Source organism: Apus apus, chromosome 1, assembly GCF_020740795.1.
Source record: "Apus apus isolate bApuApu2 chromosome 1, bApuApu2.pri.cur, whole genome shotgun sequence".
In the NCBI taxonomy this organism is placed as follows: Eukaryota; Metazoa; Chordata; class Aves; order Apodiformes; family Apodidae; genus Apus; species Apus apus.
Window position 1 is genome coordinate 196,334,454 of NC_067282.1, and position 16,074 is coordinate 196,350,527.

The 16,074-nt window shown below is 37.0% G+C and overlaps 1 protein-coding gene across 1 annotated transcript in view; it reads right to left on the reverse strand.

Annotated features, from left to right (window-relative positions):
• Positions 1-16,074, reverse strand: part of PCLO (piccolo presynaptic cytomatrix protein) — a 350,197-nt gene that overhangs the window by 132,626 nt on the left and 201,497 nt on the right. Inside the window, exons 8-10 of the mRNA XM_051622973.1 lie at positions 12,378-14,586; positions 7,220-7,368; positions 372-453 (exon numbers count right to left, since the gene is read on the reverse strand). Coding sequence (XP_051478933.1) covers positions 372-453; positions 7,220-7,368; positions 12,378-14,586 — 2,440 coding nt within the window. The remainder of the gene's footprint in view (positions 1-371; positions 454-7,219; positions 7,369-12,377; positions 14,587-16,074) is intronic.

A 16,074-nucleotide genomic window follows, 5' to 3' on the forward strand; every position in this document is an offset into this window, starting at 1 on the left:
GTACAGAAAGAACAAAATTCCCATTTCTGTACATGTTGAGCACCTGAACAAGCCTATTTTATAGAAACTTCTCATACAGAGAACATAGAGTTATATAAAAAGCAATGGCACAACAGATTGCTCATATGTGTAACACAACAGATTTTCCCTCTGATTTTAATGTCTGAATAGCTAATGGATCTTAAACAGGTGTTGAGACCTTTCATCTGCACTGCTGCTTTCTGTTGTAACAAACTAGCAAGATTTGAAATCACCACTAAATTTCCTACTGCATATGACACAGGAACTATCTGTAATACTGCAAATCTTTTGCATGTTTCATGCTAATCAAATTAATTATCATGTATTCTAGAAGGCTGTTGGTTTTTTACCTGAAACCGTGTGATCCTTTGGGTCTCTCAGTAGTTTGAGCCTTGCATGAGGGAAAATGTACTGCAGGGGCCTCCCATTCATCTGAGGAACACAAACATGCATGTCATAAAAAGATTTTAAAAAATCAAATGTATCAATAATTTTAATTGAAACAGAAACAATTAAAAACTTATTAACTTATTAAACAAACTTATTTAATCCAGGGAAATATCACAAATTCACAAATCAAACACCTCCCCGAGTTTCAAGACATTTGTTGAACTGCAAAAGACTCCTGCAGGGGAATGAACATCTGATTCCATAAAGTCAGAATAATTTTGAATATGGCTTTAGTTCTGATTTTTATTCTCAAGGAGGTCACTGTCTTCTGTAGCTTCTTTTCAGCTTTGTCCCACTGATATTCAAAAGAAGCATAAAATAAAACATAATTTCTGTAATTGTTACAAAACCCCGTTCATACAAACCTGAACAAAATAGCAGTTGAATGTGTAAACAGTCATAAGTTACTGCTCTAGTTTCAGCAAAGCCACATACTTACACACACCTCTTGTCATCTAACTTCAAAAGCCTTTTAAAAGACCCAACCTAAAACTTTTAGGATTATATTCTACATGAAAATGTGCAACATTTACTTGGGCTGACACTGGAAGGTGTCAGACTGAAAGCAACGTAGCTCTACAATGCACATGGAAGCACCAGGTTTCCAGGTGGAATGACCCCGCCTGCCCACAGGCCCAGGCATCAGGGTCTAGCCCAGTGACCACTGCTGTGAGCCCACACCAAAATGCCTTTGTAGAAAGAGTGTTTTTTGCAACACGTACACATCTCCCAGCTATCACACACCTTCTCTGCCTCCAGTTTTGGTCTTCTCAGCTTTTGGGTGCTGAGCCTGAGTGCTGCACCCAGACTGTGAGAAGACAGCGTGACTGGCTGTGACTGCTCCTGGCCAAGTGCCAACAGGCAGGGACTCGGGGGAGGCAGCTTCAAGGAAGCAATGGGACAATATTAATCATCATGGATATGCAGCAGTCTACCAGCAGCCTGCTGCCAAGAGTTTATTACTTTTATTTATATTTAAGTAGTATTTAAAGGGATTAAGTTCCTCCTGAACTAAGCAGTTCAAACCCACTTTCTGCCTTGAGATGTTTATGGCATTAATGGATAGCACATCTAAATGATGGGAGGGGAAATGGAGAAGTCAAGGGACACACCTAGCTCAATCCCACAGTGGGCAGAAGAGTTTATACATCTGCTGTGGTAATTAATTTTCTTACCAAGGGTGTGACGTTGCATCTAGAAGGCTGAAATCCTCCCATAACACGCTGATAGTAATATTGACTGTAATTAAACTCAGACTAAAGGAGATCACAGATTTGGGAGTGCACAAGTACTCCAGAATAAATCAGAACATGAGATCAGGCATACTTTAGGACTTAACATGGAATTTTGCCAGGACACAAGGTCTAATACTACCAGAAGTATAGAAAGTGCCAGGAGCCTTCCATGCGTATAAGTGGATAGGGACACTTAACTTTTAAGGACGTTATCAGAAATTCAGTGAGAGTAATTTAACAGCAAAAATAATGTCATTGTCATGTATAGCTTACATAAAATTGTAAAATGTGAAAGAATGCACCTATTTTTTTAATTAAATAAAAAAAAAGTAAATAATGCAATACATACTTGAATAGATCCTTAGTTGGTACCCATTTTGGTGGAAGCAATTCAGTTTAACTGAGGAGCATTGCAGCTCATAAACTTTAATTCACTTTTTTTTTTTTTTAAATTGCTCTATCTACCTTTCTTTAGCAAGACAGCTTTTTTGAATAAGTAATAATCCAATAATATTTTGTGCCATATTGTACATGATTTGCTGACAAATATATCAGAAAATATAGAGTCTCCTACTTTAGTCTATTACTTCCTCATTACTTTCACTTCCAGAATTTTATTATGAGTATAAATCTTGGTGATTCATATAGTTATGCATAAAAGCATTAAAAATTATTAGCATTCAGGGTAGCACATTACTTTTTATTGTTGGTGGGAATCAGCACTTAAATTGAACATGTCATTAGGCATTTACCTTCAGAACAGTATTTGTCTAAAGTGGCAGAATAAATAGCAAAAAATAGTGGTTGCTGTAAATAGATAATAGAAAGAACAGTTATGCTGGTTTTGATGGGTTTATTTTAACCACTAATGCCCATATATGTCTATCTGAAAACTAGTAGAATATTTGAGACCCTGTAAAACACATCTTATATTTCCAAGTGTTCATATCTAACTTGCACTAAAAGGTGACTTCCCTTCACCTGAATATATGCCAGGGGGTCCTTCTAGCTGACTGTTTCCCAGTCACCCCAGTGAAGACACAGAGGGACCCCACAGCATAAATCTGAGCTATGGCACAGAAGGGGCAGTCCCTCCACTGCAAGGCTGCAGGAATGGAGGACATGAAAGTCCCCAAGACCAGCCTAAGGTCACAGGGTAAAAAGGGACTTGGTCCTGCTTATTTGCTACAAAAAACACATTGATTCCTGCCATCAGTCCTTGTCATGGAAACATTTTCCTCACCTTCCTGTGAGCAGTCAGTACACTCAAGTAATGGTTCTTGTAGCTCATGCCATCCTCTTCTCATCAGAGACACATTTTGACTCCCTTCCTATTGTGCTCTTTAAGCTCACATGGGACTCAGGTGACATTTTTCTGCACATTACTCCATGGAACCCTGGAGACTGCATCCCAATGAGTTAAACGAGAATAGGACTATAAAGCATTTCCTCCAGGAATTAAAGCTCTGCTCACAAGTTTCATGGTATTACTCAAATCAAGCCCTCTCTGAAAAATGGAATGAATGACAAATAAATGTGCTGAGGTTTTCTAGCACTGTTACAAAAATCAGTTTAAACATACATTTACTTTTTCTTACACTTTTTGTCTGAGAAAGAAACTCTATGGTCTCCTCATATAAGAATATTCTATAAAGCAAAGAGGACAATTAAGAAGACTGAATTTCTTTAGTGCCGTATTAAAGAAATAAAATGCATCAAGTGTATTTTAAAATTCCAGGCAAAGTCCAAAGCAACAGCTACAACATATTAGATGGTCTTTGGATCAGGCCACAGTAATTTCTGTTTTGAAAAAGTTGCTGCACCTCCTCTTCCACTAATGTCTTAGACAGGGCCTGATAGGGGGAAGCTCAGAAGCTATGCCTGGCTGTAGTCCTTTTGGAAATGCAGTCTCCCAGGGAAGTTTTACCTGAGTTAAGTATCCAGGATGCTCAAGGTGACGGGTTAGACAGTATCCATCCTAATTTCTGCATATCCCAGATATTTGAATGAGTACACAAGCCCTGTGAAGGCTGGGACCAAGAATTTCCACAGCTAAGGTAACCCTGCCCCTTTGAACTGCTACATCTCCTCTGTGTAGAGCACAAATGTCAAGTTCTCTAGAAATCCTAAAGGTGGAAAGTTCTCTCTACTGATAGATCCCTGATGACGAAGATATTTTGCAGAAGTATTGAAGAAAAAACATAACAATGTTCCAGTTCATTAACAAACTGAAATGTGAGTGGCCTTTGTTTCTGCAGTTAAGTCAGCACAGAACCCTTGACTTTTGATTCAAAAGTCGTTGTCATGCAGTGAGAATAATATTGCTGGGTGCCTAAACATTGAGAAACTCCCTGTTAAATTCTGCCTTGAATTACAGAAAGGGGGTGGCTAGGAATTCACTCATTAAAATTGATATTTTAACAACTACAGTAAATTTGGAAATGTCCTATTTCTCATTATATTTCTAGAGAAACTGCAAAAACAAAATGCCTCCCCAGCAAGCCTCAGAGAAAGAAGTTTACTACAAATTTAATGAAATCTGCCGGAGTACTGGAAAGCAATAAAAACTAAGTAGTATGGATTTACAAAATCCACCAAATGTGGAACAAACATTTGCAGATAGCCTTCTGGATCTCTGTCACAAACAGTATTTTCTTATTTTAACCCCATTGCTCACATTATGACCCTTTTTTCACCCATATAAAGGTGTGACTTAAATTATATTTCAAGGTAATGGTATAGACCCATGAAACAAGACAGGGATATACTTTCTGAGGGTCTTCAGAAGTAAGGGATTAACATTGAAAAGGTTGCACCTCATGAGCCCTAGTCTTACTTTTGTGTTTAAAAAACTGTCAAACTGATGATAAGACACGGATAATATGATGAGTTTGAGATTTTATTATTCATATAGGGGTTAAAAAGACCCATCTATGATCACTGGAAGTTCTGTATTTAAAATTCCCCACTGAGAATTTACTTATCTTCTGATAATATATTCTCATTGTCCGTCTCCTTGTCATGACCTCTTGCTCCCCTGGCAACTTGTCCTACTGTTCCTTCCCAACCTATTTGAATAGCTGAGGATATGCAATTAAATGTCACAAAAAATAATAATAAAAAGGGCCTTGATATCTGGACATTTAAAGAAATTGCTGATCAGCTGGCAGCAACTATGCAAATTGTTGAGGTCAACAGGGATCAGTGAGAAATCTGCAATAGATTAAGTATTGATTTAAACCTTGTTTACTCAGGTAAGCAGTTCAGAATCACTATATTGGGAACAGCTATTGAGATACTAGACTGTACTGCAATTTAATGTGATTTCAGAGTACTCTGTAGCACCACAGAAGTTGCTATAGAAACAAATATATTTTAATATTAATAATACAGTATGTGAGCTTAATCTGCTAGGTTATAAGAGATCCATGGAAACCTAGAAGTTCAGGGTTGTCAATTCATTGCATTCTTGCTTCAAAAGCACAGGGTTGTGCTTAATTTATTCTAACTGTACAAGCTCTTTGAGATGTAATCAAGCAGAGTTAATTTCATGGAGTAAGGCAATTGATGTGTCACATACGTGAAACAAATTCTTCTGGAATCTGAACGCCCTAGTGGTCAGTAAAATATTCACGTTTTTTAAAAAGGAGAAAATACAAATGTCAAATTTACCACCAGCAAGTGTATTTGGAAACATTGACTCATACATTAGAAGCAGATTTGTGGTGCTGATGCAAAGACTTCCTTTAGAGGCTGGTTTGTGCTTAGTATAGGATATTAAAGGTAGCGGCTTAATTCCTGTGCTAACTAGGAAACTGACCCCTAGCTCACTTTTCTTCTGCAGAGGCATCACATGGTACCACACAGAATCGTTTAGAACATCTTCTCTCTTTCCATTCCAGATTTTACAAAGCCTTAAAAAATGCCTTTTTCAAGATTTTAAAAGCAGTATTTCCATATAAACTTTGGGATATCACAACAGTTTCAGGGAGAAAAAAAAAAAAAAAAAAAAGTCCTTCTGGAAATAATTCAAGGAAACAGGAATTCTCAGGCCTCTTAACCTATTCCCCCCGCCCCAATTCTGATCAGTGTTTTAACCAGTCCTAGTGTAGTGCTACTTATACTAGATTAGAAACAATAACGGAACCTTTGTGATTAATAACTTGCCCTGAAACTCCTTCCCAGAACAAAAGCTCCAAAGATCTAAACCCACAACTTTCCAACCACCTCCATATCACAGAGCTCAGGATAACAATAACCCATTTGGACAAACCTGATTTTTGAGGCAAATTTTTAATTCTACCTCATGATGCTGTAGTGCTCAGATACAGTTATGTATGCTAAGAATAATGTCTGCTTCTTATGAGGATTAAAATGTTCAAATAGGCAGTCTTTAATCTATTGCCAATGATATTAAGAGCTGTGTAGACTTTAAAACATCCTTTATCCTGAAATAAAATTGGTTCAGACTGAGTTATTTGAATAAATTCCTGTAAGATTTGTATATTTTAAACCCCTCTTTCTCCGCAAGAAATGGGCAGGTTCAGGACAACCTAGGCTGCTTAAAATTCAATATATGTTACGCTAGAGATAGGAAAGAGGAAAACATAATAGTAAATGGCAGCTTGTATTGTAAAGTATTTGAATGCTCACTTCATAAAACTTACATTCTATTGACAAATGTCAGTGAAAAAGCTCACCAGTAAAAAAGTTTTGAAGGCTGCATGACAGTAGAATATTCTTGGTTTTGTTATCTGAGGAATTAACATGAGCAATATAAGCTATTAAGCACCACAATGAGGCCATGATATACTTTCTCTTGCATCCATTGCATCTCATGGAAAACAGAGTATAATCTCCACCAATCAATAAAAATTATAACTGAAACAATCAAGTGAAGAGCTTAAAGATTTGAAGTATATTAACTTCATCAATAGAAAGGGGATGTGTGATGGTATTCTAAGGTGAACTAGATTTTTAAGTTGGTAAGCTTGAAAAGCAGAACTTACTTTTCTTCCTCACTATAATAAATGAAGCATTCTAATTGCTAGATTGATAAAGTCTTGCTGATTTATTCAGTAACTGATCACAGACTTGGGATTATACTGACTAAGTAAACGTGGGAACAAGGGTCAACAGCATAAAGAAAACCTTTTCCTTAACCCACTAAAAGAAGGGCCTTGAATTTAGACGGGATTAAGCTAATAAGGTAAAACAGGACTAACCGTTTTTTAACTTTTATTTGTAAATTGAATACCTAATGCCTAGACAGTTCTGGTTAGCAGACTGACTCCTTTCAGACATGTTTTGAAAACCAAAAGACAACCTGCTAAATTAATATTGAACTGTGGACAAATGTTACTTTAATTTCATCATCAAGTACTGATGACAAATACAGATCCAACAGCACTTCTGCTGAATGTAGCTGGAATTTGACTAATCCTGTACTCTCTACACTATCAGACAGTATGATTAAATTGTCAAACATTTATAAAGCTAAAGGCATAGCTTACTTGACAGCTTACTTGGTCTTGGTGTTGACTTGGTGGTCGAGAGTGGGACAACTTCTCTGGCAGCCTTCTGTCGAGGCCATGTCCATTCTCCAAACGAGATTCCCTGGGCTTGTCAAACCAATCTGTTTCTTCACGACGGAGATGATAGGCTTTGAAAACCAAGGACAGGTCAAATGTTCTGATCCAGTGCTGGGCAAAGGGTGATAATGTGCATTGTGCAGAGCAAACATGCAAAGTGGTTATTAATTGGCCATGCAGCTAAAGCAAAGTTACAGGTCAGAACTGAGACATTGAACTCAGGCATAATTTAGCTGTAAGTGATATGGAAAAGTGAGAAAATTCTGTTTATGTCAAAATTATGGCTATTAAGTATCAGAAGAAATCCACTGCCTAGTGCTATAGACATTCCCTCCCTTTTGGCACTCACTAACACACCACAAATTTCACAGAATTGTGAAAATGTTTGATGAAAAATAATTTAGTCAGATTAGTTGCTCTGCAGGAGGCTAAGGAAAAAAATATTGAGACTCCTTTATGAGTATCATTCCAAATCCGAAAAAGTAATGAAGCAATCTATACTCTTTGTACTTCTAAGCAGAAATACTGCAAGTGTTCTTATTCTGAATTCCATCCCCCGATTTGCCATATGAACCTTCTTTGTGCACTCAAAGTTAGCAGAATGTTCTTTCCGCAATACTCCTGTAAGTCTAATGTTCTTATATTTGCAACAGTTTTAAACCTGCCTAAAATCTATTGGTTTAGATACCCTTTGGGAATGAAATAACACCACTTCATTGAAATCAGTTCTGCAAATACACTATTTATGCCTACTGACTCTTGAGTCAACTGACCCAGGTTTCACGCCATTGGGATCAGAATCAGCACCAATGTGCTTAATGTTTCCACTATACAACACACTGATTTTCATCTATGTTGCTCACCAGTGGAAACCAAAACAATGTACAGCTAATTAGAATGTACTGAAAGTTTGAATTTTATGCTTTACTAACCAAGATAAGTTTGGAATACTAAAGATAATATTTCTTTCAGCAAAACCACCTGAAATTGCAAATCTTAAATAAGGTCAGTTGTTGCTATAGCAACACGAGTGAAAGCAATTGTTCCATGACACAAAAGAGAATTTAACATGAAAAATGATAGTAGTATGCATAATCTCTATTTAGTTGTTAAAGAAAATATAATCTACCTGGGTTAACAAATAATTGGACTATATTTTAGTGTGAAAAAAGAACCAAAATATTGGGTGTTTTGTGTTTTTTTCCCCCCCTTATTATTTTATTAAGTTTATCCAAAAACAGGGATAAAATGTATACACTATTTAAATATATATATATATATTTGTTAAAAACTATATCCTATACTGTATTAGGCCTCTGGGTAGTTCATAATCTTTTTTCAGATATTATGCCATCTCCTCCTTACTAACTGTGCACTAATTTGATCTAATATGAAATGGTTTGAAAACATTATTTAGATCAGCATATAAGAATTAAATAAGAGCATAATTAAAGGTTGATGCTTGTCTGACTAGTGATTAGTTATTGACTAATTGCTCTCAACAATACATTATTATCTAATACACAAATCCTTTATGCTTTACACATTTATGACAATTGCCCAGTGCCTGCACGTGCCAGGCTGGTTCACAATTCACCCTGACAGCTTCTTGCTGAAGCTCACATGAAAAACCTCATGCATTTTTCTGATCCTAGATACTAATGCTGACTATTGCAATCTGTGCCATAAGCTGAGCAGAAGAGATAAATTTTTCCCCCCTCCTGTCTCAGCTGAAATAACTTTTGCTGATTTCTTGTTTAGAAAAGCTAGTTCATTGAGTAGAGCACTGTGCTGCAGCTCAGAGCAGCCCACTTTTTATCAGACTGTGATGAATGTTCACATTTTATATGAAATTAAAAAGGTATGTATGTGTATACAGAGACACACACCACACTCATATGTGCACACACACAATAATTTTTGGCTTGATTAGCTGGGATTTGTTTCAGCTGGAGATGTGAGAACAGCCAAGATGAATCACTGACAGTCTCAGCGGATACACCCTTTTTTCTAAGACTAACAATATGCAGCCAGATGGTTCCACCTGTAAAAAACTCCTGCTGGAGTCAACAAGGTCCCATCCTGTTAATCACACACTCTTTAACAAGGTGAAATACAACTCCAAACAGTGGAGTTCCAGAAATTTGACCAGAGAATTAATAGACATTGCTCTAAATCCCACAAATGAAAAATTATAAGGGGTCAACTTGATGTCTTCATACTTCAATTTTAAAACTCTAAAATCTGTGATAGAATTAACAATTTAGCATATGAAAGGAAAAAAAACAAACAAAAAACAACAAACCAACAACAATACTTTAAGTGAGAAAAGGTACATTTTACATCTTCTCAGCTGACTAGCAAGGTCTATTTACATTCATAAAACTGAGCAATAGCTTGGCATGGAATCCTTGAAAATTTGTGTCTTCAACATACTTAATAGTTTGTGGAAACTGTGGCAGCTCTGGGGTTAATAAAGAGCTATTTGCTGCATCAGAACTTGCATGGTATTCAAAACCCTGAGAAAATAGAAGGTGTTTCACAGCTCAGAATGCTGTTTTCTTTTCAGTGGGAACCAATGGATGTGCTCTTTTGACACTGAAGACTTTTTTTACCCTGTTTGATGTTTGTAATCCTACTACTACTTATGTGCTGAAGCATAGTTTTAAGGTTTCTTGAAGTATGTAGGTGTACTTAGTGAAAAACAGAAGGTTTGGCCTCAAAGCCCTGTTCATATTCTTTTCTGGTATTTGCTATGGAATGTGACTCTTCAAAAACCTGGGAAGTCAAGCGTATCTCTCTATTTGAAATGAAGAAAAAAAAAATACTTTGACTTACATTCATTTTTAGAAGTCTCTAAAGATGAAAATTCAAGCTTTAGCACAAGAAGTGTTTTCCTAAAATAGTGCTTAAGACGTGATTTAATGAAATCTCATGCAACGTGCCAGAATAGCTATCCACTGTCAGGGCACTAAGGAGAGAACTGCAGTCTAGAGAAAAGGCCATACATAACCTTCTGAAAAATGAATTGCTTCTTTGGAGCAATTTTTAATCTTATACCAAAATTATATGAATTATTTTCAATTCAAGTCACTTGCTATTAGCATATTTTAAAATGTCATAAAGTGTTTTGATTTCCCACGACTTTATATAAAATGGTTATTTGTGAAACTTGATAGAAATTACTGAGAGAGGATGCCCTGGTATTCAGGGATACGTCAATCTAATATGGAATACGTGACTTGAGTTAGAATATTTCTGAAAGCCTGATACAAATATATCACAGAAACATAAGGCACTTTAGTGCTATAGGTCATAGGTCCTTATGCCTATGACCTGTTTATATGAGGGACAATAGCACCAAATAGGCTTTTTTTGGTCCAGCTTGCTTCTTGATTTTCAGGAGCAAAGTCCTGTATCTTTCACAATGTGGCCATATAATGACTCTTAAAAGTCACAAGTTGAGTTGAGCCAGGATTAAACCTATTTATTTAAGAATGATACAAGTTGCAACTTGGAGAGTTCCTTTCAACTGTCTTCGGATTTAATAACAGGACTCTGTGTGCTAAGAATTTAAGAACAGGGTTAAAACTTGTGATAAAAATCAAAAAAAGCTGATGATCCAGAATCTCCTCTGAAAGACAAACTTCAAGAGGAGTTTGTAAATATCTAAGAAATATGAAAATACTCAATTATATTGAAGGTCTTTTCCAACCTAAATGATTCTGTGATTCATTATTCTAAACTTACAGAACAAAACACTTCAGCATATCGTAGTATCAGCAACACCACTAGATTAAATTTTCTAACTCTTACGAAATATTCAGTTTATGTAGAAAAGTAACAATGCAATAGTGAACACTGAGGTGAATAAAACCCTGAAAAATAAACCATACTACTTCGTAATCACGCAAATGTGTCTTTTGAGACAATCATTGCCATTTACAGACAATATAGAGCATGCAAAGTCTCTTTTATTGTGCAGTAAATACACATAAGAAAAAGTTAAGGGAGTGCATACAATGTCAAACATTAATACCATTTTCTTTCAAACTGTCTTTATGATTTTTAAAACAATTTAGAATATATTAAGTCTGAACTGACTCAAACAAAACTGATACATAATTTGCAGTTATTTAGTACTTAACATCACCTTTAACATTGTGCTGTACTTATTAAAAAACCCCCACATTTGTAATTGCACCTTTTATAATACATCAGAAAGGCTCCTTTCATGAACCTAAGTGAGATGAACTCTTGCTCTTATTTGGCAGACATACTGTATGGGCTGCATAAAAAACCCAGCTACGCTGCATAATCCATCCATGGAAGTAAAATACTTTATGCAAGTTTATTGGAAGGATAAGATTGTCTTGCACCATCCAAATGACAAATTATCTTACATTATCACAATTCTGAATGCAAAGAAGTCCACATGACAGGATGCTTTCCACATACCATATGTAGAATGTTACTTTGCTATCACATTAAGCTCTATATGGTTCTAACACACAATATGTGCTCAATGAACATACTTTTTCTATATAGATGCAGTGGTGCATCGGGAGATGGAATTATCAGTTCTTGAATTCTATAATGGACTTTCATGCAAATAAAATTACTAGAGTTTTTTTTAGAGGATTTGGGAGACTATTTCCAAATCCCAACAAAAACTATTGCAAGTAAGTTCAATGATTCACAGTGACTGGAGATGGCTCCACAGAAAGACTGATGGTAGGGTACGTATTGTACATGGAATATTCTATACAGTATTGTTAGAAAAGTAGACACAAAAAAGTGAAAAGGAGAATGCACAAGCAATCCAAAAGGAAAGCAAATCAACAACAATACAGTGAGCATGCGAGAGTAGCTTAACACCATTCAGAAACCGCTACAAGGATAAAATAAAAAATATCAAATAAAACAAATCAAACCCAAAAAATGTAAATACATCAAAGATGCACCAAGGAACAGAAAAAAAGAGAAAAGAACAAGTCTGCAGTATAACAAAATTAGACACATGCATAGAAATGAGGATTTGCGTTGTGATAGTAAGATACCAGTCTGAGGCCTAATTTACCTTCACTGTCTGACATGGCATGCTGGAAGTCATCCATGATGAAGGCTATATCTCGATCATAGCCTCGAGTCCGTGACTCCTCCCTCATATGTTGCTGGACCTCAGGTAATGAATGGCTCGATCCAAACTGGTCCCTGGTATCTGCAGATATTGGTGGCAAGGGTCCAGCTGCTGCTCTGGCCATTCCCATTGGCTGGCCAACAGGACTTAGTGGGCTCTCTTCCTCTGAGTTCTGTGCTACTATTGGGATCCTTCCCCTGCTTTGGCTAATAGGTAGACTGGTGGGTTTAGTTCTTCCAGAAGGTGCTGCATGGCTAAAGGAAACATCTAGGGGTTCAGCTTCTTGAGCTTTCAGTCTTAAAGAAGAACTGGAAGAATCCCTTTTCAATGACAAATCAAGCCCATAAACTGACGAGGGTCTAGAGGAGGGCCTAGATCTACTACCACTGCTATAAGACTTATCTGCTTCATCTTGTAATGTGGATCTCATTGTTGGACCTAATGCAGTCGCAAGGCCTGCTCCAATGGATGAAGTCAGTGGTTGTCCCATGTATTTCTGTTGGTCAGTGATGTTTTTTCTAAGGCCAAAAGTGATATCATCTTGAAGAAGCCTTGCCCTAGTAGTAATTCCTCCAAGTGTTGAAGTGCTAGAAGTCATATAGCTTGAATAGTCAGGCTCAAGGTCTCTGCTTTCTTGGATAGGTGAAAACTTTGTTAATTTGGGGTCTATCAAAGCTTTCTTATGTTTTGACTGCTTCTGGTAAAGAAGGGCTGCTGGGAGCTGCTTAGCAGCTTGTTTCTCAAGAGTAAGCCTACCTATGCTATATTTCTCAGATTTTGGAAAATGCCTGTAGCTACCCTCTGCATGGTAATACTGTGACAGGCCAGCCAGGTGATCAAGACTTTCTGCACCTCTACGGAACTCTTGTTTTATCTGATGTTTCAGAAGTTTGAGCTCATAAGGGTCCTCCATTGGATCTTCATCAGCTTTAACATAGGAATGTAACCTAGAAGAAGTATGCAGTGGTGCTAGGAAGTCTGACACTTCTTGTGCTCTCCTGGCCTCACTTGTGCGAAGCAGTCGATCTGTTTTGGTCAGATCTTTTTCATGGAGGCTAAAACTGGAACCAAGTGCTCCTGTTCCTTTAGTAAGTTCTCCTATATCATCAATTAGCACATAATTTCGGGATGTATGGTGGTGGTCTATATCTGCATAGAATGAATCTGCAGATATGCTTGATATAGGACTGCTTGCTATACTGTTTCTCTCATCTAGTCCTATCCTTAAGTCCAAGGTAGAGTATTTACTGCCCAGCTGGGAAACTGGATAATTATTGTCAGTTGAAACTGGTGCTATCATGAGAGGCTGATTGCGAATTACATCATAGTTTGTTGTTATCTTAGGCTCCAAATACAATGTAGTTTGTCTTGGCTTTGGCTGTATCACCATCATCTGTGATGGCAGTTGGTATGATGGCTGTTGAGATGGTGGAGGTTGAGCCTGTGGAGTAAAGGACATAGAAGCTCCTGTTTGAAAAGCTGTCTGGGTCTGATAGGGTGAAACCTGCTGGTGATACAATGGTTGCTGTTGTTGGTAATGTGATTGCTGTGTGAACGGAGTTGGTGCTTGAGTAGGCAGGGCAGGAGATGAATATTGATATTGAGCATATGGGCTTGTAGCAGGGGCAAACTGTGTTTCTGGCTGGGTTTGTGGTGGCATAAACTGGTTAAATTCTGTCTGGGGTGCAGTATGTGGTCTTTCCAAGCCGTGCTGAGTTTCTATTCTGGTTGACCTGGTATTATTAACTTCACTGTCTGACATATAATCACGTTCTTCTGCTACTCCTTGGAGATAGGCACGCTCTCTCTTTTCTCTTTCTTTTAGTAAGGCTTCTTTCCTCCTATTAATGCCCATTTCCAAGTATCTCAGCTTGGCATCTATTTCTTTTTCCTCCTCATCTAGCTCTGCTTGCTTCTTCCTAAGCTTGGCTGATTCACGTTCGACCAGATCCAATTCCCTATCTATATCCTGAAGAATTTTGGCTCTGGCCATAGTGTTGGTCCTACAGATCCTTCTGCGTGAAACTGATCCCACAGAAGTATATGGTGATTGAGTTCCTGGTGTTGCTTCTTCTGGAGGTGGGTTAGGCAGAGTCCTCTTCACCTTCTTTTGAGTTCCTGATGGAGCTATGCTTGAAGAACCTTTTGTCTGCAACAGAAAAAAAAGAAGACTGAGTTGCTACTCTAGAGGCTTGATCACAAATTAATCACAAGCTTTTCAACTTTTTTTCATGCTATGGCTTTATATCTTAACCACAGATTTTCTCTAACAGAGAGGAAGCTTGTGGTATCTGTGAAAAGGCAGCAGAAAACAGCATGAAAAAATGCTGGCAGTAGTCTGCTAAAGGCCAGGAAAACAAGCAATCTAATGCAAAATAAAGAGTGACACTCACTAGGACTTTGTTTAGCCTAAGACTGAAAATCTACTTCATATTCTTGAAACTGAACTGATTGTAATTTAAAAGGTTTTTTTAAATCTTCATATACATAAGTATAAAAAATGCATGTGCGTGGGGGTAGGGGAACATATATAGGTCTACACACCTTCCTTTTATATAACATTTAATATAAAAATATGGATAATTATAAATGTGCATATATACATATTAATATGTAAGTATAATCTGTACAGATTAATAGATGTCTCTGAGCTGGACACTGAGCACTTAATGAGCAGCTAGGACCAGTACTGAAATTCAGACACCAAAGCAGAACCTTCTGGTGCCAACACACTTAGTACAACAGGTTCTTAGTATACCTTGTCATTTTTGCCTCACCTCTGCTGCTACATACATATTTTCAGGGAAGATTCTTGTACTTTAAAAAAGTCGTGTAAGCTTTCTTCAATTTATTGAAGATTTCTTGAATAAAATTTGTTCTGGTTACAAAGCTACACTTTAAAACTTCCAAAAAGTTAAGCAGTATAAAAATATAGGAATCTAGTTCAGTCCAGATGACCATATTTCCCACAATTAGCGATGGAATGGTGATTTACCCTGATCTAGGAAAGGATGTACTTTAGGATGATGAGTCTTTTTTTTCTCTTAGTTTAGGAGTACATTTAGGGTCCCAAAAAAGTAGATACATAAAGAAAGGGGACTTGAATGATTTTGAAATTGTATCTCCCCGACTGTTTCTTACAATTTTTGCCTTAGTAAAGGAAAAGGGATTGATCTACATACATACACTAAAAATAATCACCTCAGCCATTGCAGAATGCAGCCATGTTAATAGCAAAATATGGACACACTTCAGCACAGTTTAATAAGGGAAGTAAAAATAATGTTCATGAACTTGACTCTTCTGCCTCGTGCAGGCAAGCAGAGCATTTTAGCAAACTGTAACTGTTATTAATTAAAAATGGAATTTCTTCTTAAATAAATGCTGCTTTTCTCAGATACAAAATCAACAAGATGAACTTGAATTAGTTTAAAAGTCACTGTTTTCTCTGTTTATTCTAGTATGTCATCAAGAAATTGTAAGTTTTTTAAGTGTTGACAATCCTCTTTTGCTGCTGCTGTTACCTAACCTTAGCAAATCACAATAATCAACACATCATTCGTCATGAGTCTCTAAAGAAACATTCACTACCTTTTCAAGTACCATTTAAGCTCTTTTCATCCTCTTCATCTAAATT